At 46.5% G+C, this 5080-nt stretch overlaps 1 protein-coding gene across 1 annotated transcript; it reads left to right on the forward strand.

The window, feature by feature from the left end:
• Positions 1-773: 773 nt before the first annotated feature.
• Positions 774-1772, forward strand: LOC141980951 (olfactory receptor 52K1-like). The gene has a single exon (XM_074942740.1). The coding sequence runs from the start codon at positions 774-776 to the stop codon at positions 1770-1772; it is 999 nt and encodes a 332-aa protein (XP_074798841.1).
• The last annotated feature ends 3308 nt before the right edge of the window (positions 1773-5080 follow it).

The following is a 5080-nucleotide window of genomic DNA, read 5'->3' on the forward strand; positions in this document are numbered from 1 at the left end:
ACTACCGCAAATGAGCAGGTGTTTCCGTGGAGCTGCTATCAATGATGCCCAAGTCTTTTCCCTGAGGTGTATTCTAGTTGGGATGTTTCCCCCGGCACATGTCTTGGCAAAGGTGTTTTTTTCCCACTCTCAGATTTTCAGTAACTAGGTGAATGGGAAACTCCCTACAGCATGGACTCTGTAGCCTGGGGTCATTGTATTGAGCCGATGTGTAAATCTGCAGATTTTTTTTGCTGAAAGTTTGGTCAATGACCAAAAAGCCTTGAAAAGAAATCATTGTTGCAAACCCTTACACCGGTCATTAAGGTGCCTTTATTACGTCACTGAAACTGAGGAGTTCTGTCTTTAAAAGTGGATTTCTAGTGTTTAAACCTCCACTATTTCTTCACCAAAGGCTGCCTTTTGGCAAAAAAACTTGGCAGTGCAGATAAGGCCTAAGGAACAATGAGGGAAAACCAGTATCTACTCGTGTTTCCTACTGGTGCCTATTAAGTTTCCCACACTACGATGTGTAGGAATTATTGACGAAAGGAGCACCATAAAATATGGAACTGACATTAGTAGGGTCAATTGTTCATAATTCAATTATCTTAACCATTAAAATGTCATTTCTCAGTGTGTGAAGAGCGACCAACCTACTTAATACATGACACCAGCCTCCAGCTGTGTATGTAGTGTCTAATATTAACATTTTCTCTCCATCCAGGCATTTGTCCTGCGACCATCACCCTAGACCCTGGGCACATACAGGAAGTCAGGGGAATGTTCGGTACATGCAGGAAACACCGTTGTGCCTCAGCGTTGGACACCTTCTCTCGTACTCCATGTCAGATTCCAACTCAACCAACTTCACCAACCCCTCCACCTTCATCCTGCTGGGTATTCCTAGCCTGGAGGCAACCCACGTCTGGATCTCCATCCCCTTCTGTGTGATCTATGCCATAGTCATCTTGGGGAACTTCACCATCCTGTTCATCGTGAAGAGGGAGCCAGGCCTCCATGGGCCCATGTACTATTTCCTCTGCATGCTGGTCGTCACCGACCTGGTCCTGTCTACGGCCGTCCTACCCAAAATGCTGAGCATCTTCTGGTTCAATTCCAGGGAGATCAATTTCAGCGCCTGCCTCACTCAGATGTTCTTCCTTCTCAGCTTCTCTGTGATGCAGTCTGGGATAGTCGTGGCCATGGCTTTTGATCGCTACGTGGCCATCTGTGATCCCCTGAGACATTCCACCACTCTGACAAACCCTGTGGTGGTCAAAATTGGCCTGGCCGTGGTGCTGCGTGGCATCATGCTCATACTGCCCCATCCCTTCCTGGTGAGGAGGTGGCCATATTGCAGAACCAACATCATTCCCTACACATACTGCAAGCACATAGCTGTGGTGAAGCTGGCCTGCACCGACATCCGCATCAGTAGTTACTACAGCCTCTCTGTGGCATTCTTGGTGACCGGTCTGGATGTGTTTTTTATCGCTGTGTCCTATACCCAGATCCTCAGGGCCATCTTCAGCCTCCCAACAAAGGACGCCCGCCTCAAGACTTTTGGGACCTGCGGCTCCCACCTCTGTGTCATCTTAGCCTCTTATACCCCACGTCTCTTCTCTGCCCTCACGGAACGGTTTGGGCACAATATGGCCCTGCATTTCCACGTTTTCATGAACAACGTGTATCTCCTGGTGCCCCCCATGTTAAACCCCATCATCTATGGGGTGAGGAGCCAACAGATTCGGGATAGGTTGCTCCAGCTCTTTACTCAGAAAGGGACCTAAAATTTTCTCCTGGTGCTCTGGTTCTCAGACAGCGCTCCATGCAGAGCTGGCTGGTGACATGGTGCTGGGCCCTCTTCCCTGAATCACTGACTGGCCAGTCAAAGAGACATTAAACCTTTCCCTGACCTTACTGTGCTGTGTCAGGGTGACAAACAGGGGAATCCATCTGTGTGTAAAACTCATAGGGTTGCCACCTTTCTAATTGCTGGTAACTGGAACCCTGAGGACCCACCCCTCTGCCATTCATCTTCCCCCAGGTTCCAGCCCTGCTCTGCCTCTTCCCCTCAAGGCCACGCCCCTCACTTGCTGCTCTCCTCCCCACCCCTGTCACTCTCTGGATCGTCCCTGTGATACTCTGCACCCTATAGCACCCCATATTTACGATGGTGATGTAACTATGGTATGTTTTGTACAAAGTATGCCCTGTGAGGTATCATTCTAAAAGTCTTAATCTGCTCAACATTGATATCTCCTTGGGTTGTATTTTATGAGAAGCTATGAAATTTTGCTACGTGTGAGTTACTAAAGTGTCGTATGAGGCTGGAAACACCCAAAACAAACCTTTCAGGTATGTCAAAAGAGTAGCCAGACAGTGTTAATTGCTGTCGTAAACACTTATTAAGGGAAGAATCCACTAGCACAGGAACTCTGTATAAGAAAGCCTCCGCGGAGGGAGTACGGAGACAACGGAGAATGTTTGGCCAATGGGGGCGGACCCCCCACGTCACATACACAGACTTTCTAGAAAACTGGAAGAAATTATAAAAGGTGGGGAGTGAAATCATCTCTTCTCTTCACTCCCCCACAACTCAACACCTGCAAGAAGCTCAGGAAGGCAAAGGAGTTTGAATCGGGGAGGGGAACCCAGGCTTCAAAGCAGGTACAGCCTGTTCCTCAGGAATCTGCAAGCCTGCTTGTATCATCAGTCAGGGTGAGATATTGCTGATTCAAATCCTATCAAGCATGTACAAGTCTTACGCTGCAAGTTTGTTTCAATTCCTGAGTAACCTGCTTTGATCTTTTTCTTTATCACTTATAATCACTTATCACCTATCCTTCTATAGTTAATAAACCTGATTAATGTTTCATCTTAACTAGTGTGTTTTTGAGTGAAGTGTTTGGGACTCTTAGCTCCATTAGCAAAGACTGGTGCATATCTTCCCCTATCGAGGGGGGAGAGGCTAATTAATGAGCTTGCACCATACAAATCTCTGTGTTGTGCAAGACGGTGTAATTCTGAGTCTATGCTCCAGGAGGGGTGCAAGGCTGGGGAGCTGGGATATTGGCTGAAGTAGCTGAGTAGCTTAGGTAAAGCACTCAGGTAACTTAGCTGAGTGTGTGGCAACACCTGCTGTCGTGTTGGGTGAGAACAGGGCCCGGAGGGGCTGGCTGTGTGTCACCAGCAGAGCAGGGGAAGAGGCCAACCCAGCTGAATGGTTTGGGGGCACAGCGGTTCCAACAGCTTCCAGGCTTCTCCCAGAGGTACATCCCATCACAATCTCCTCCTCCCACCCAGTGCCCCCAGCGCCCCCAGATGGGCTCCCTCTGCTCTGGGGATGGGACGGGAGCTGCTGCAGCCTGACAAGGAGCCTGTGTGCGGGTAGGAAGCGGCCCCAGTTAATGACCCAATGCCTCCCTCCGCCCTGCAGTAACTGGACATCATTGTACATAGAGATATGAATAGAATTCTTAAGTCAGTTTCATGGTCGAGATGGTGAGCTTTAGAGTTGCAAAGAGTTCTTTCAGAATTAACCCTTCGCTTGCAGCCCAATGTTCAGGATCAGGGTGATCCAGAATGGAGCTGCAGACCTCAGTCTTGTGACTTGAGCTTCTCCTGACGAAGCTGAAGCGGATTTGAGATGACAGGATCAGGACCCAAGTATTCTTTTAAGGACCATTTGCAGGCTATGATAATGAAGAATTGTTGCTTTGAAATAGAATTACCTATTTCCTGTGAATACACTGGTAACGCTTCCATTCATCAGCATAAAGTAATTATCCGTTAAGCATGCATCGGTAGATCACTACAAACATCAAATAGAAATCTAGACAATGAAATTATTACACCCAAGTTTAATTTCAATGTTACTATTTTCTTTTGATCTTTGAATCAACAGATATACCAACAGACAGGATCCATCTGTTTACATGGTTAACATCTAACAAGATATAAATAAACACATACAATTAGGATTACCTCTTGTCATAACCATATAGCTAAGGGTAGCCTAGAATCCCTCCTTTACTTGTAAGGGGTTAAGAAGCTCAAGTAACCTGGTTGGCACCTGACCAAAAGGAGCAATGGGGAAAGAAGATACTTTCAAATCTGGAAGGGTGGGAGGCTTTGTTTGGGCTCTTTGTTTGTGTGCTCTCTCCCGGGACTGAGAGGGGCCAGGCAGAAAACTCCTTCTCCTGCAGACCATCCTGAAACAAGTCTTTCATACCACAAAAAGTGTAAGTAAGCAAGGTGAGGTGCATTAGGTTATCATTTGTTTTTGCTTGTGACTTTTCCCTGTGCTAGAGGGAGGTTTATTCCTGTTTTTGTAACTTTAAAGTTGCCTAGAGGGAATTCCTCTGTGTTTTAAATCTTTTCTTACCCTGTAAAGTTACCTTCCATCCTGATTTTACCAAGGTGATTCTTTTACCTTTTTTAAAAAATAAAAGTCTTCTTTTAAGAACCTGATTGATTTTCAGTGTCCTAAAGACCCAGGGGTTTGGGTCTGTGCTCGGTTTGTAACCAATTGGTTAGGATATTATTCTCAAGCCTCCCCAGGAAAGGGCGTGTAGGAGTTTGGGGGGATATTTTGCGGGAGATATGGCTCCAAGTAGCCCTCCATGAAAGTTTGTTTAAATCACTTGGTGGTGGCAGCGATACCAAGGGCAAGGAAGAAAATGTGCCTTGGGGAAGTTTTTAACCTAAGCTGGTAGAAATAAGCTTAGGGGGTCTTTCATGCGGATCCCCGCATCTGTACCCCAGAGTTCAGAGTGGGGAGGGAACCCTGACACCTCTAATTCTCTAACAGTACAGGTTTGCATTTCAAAGCTCAAGTCCATTTCCCATGGTGATGTTGCTATTTATGAGAAATGGCCGTAATGACCATTTATGTACTTCTCTAATATGTCTTTAAAGGTTGAATTTTGGTCAGTTAGTGTGCTAGTTGCATAACCCTTTCTGACCATGTCACACCTATTTACTCACATTTGATCGTAGGAACCATCTGTATCCTTATGTCTTGGGGCTTTTACTGTACTCTTCGCTCATGCTCCTTGTGTTCAGAGGCAGCAGGCTTGGGCGGACAGAAGAAAGG

Source organism: Natator depressus, chromosome 1, assembly GCF_965152275.1.
Source record: "Natator depressus isolate rNatDep1 chromosome 1, rNatDep2.hap1, whole genome shotgun sequence".
Taxonomy (NCBI): Eukaryota; Metazoa; Chordata; order Testudines; family Cheloniidae; genus Natator; species Natator depressus.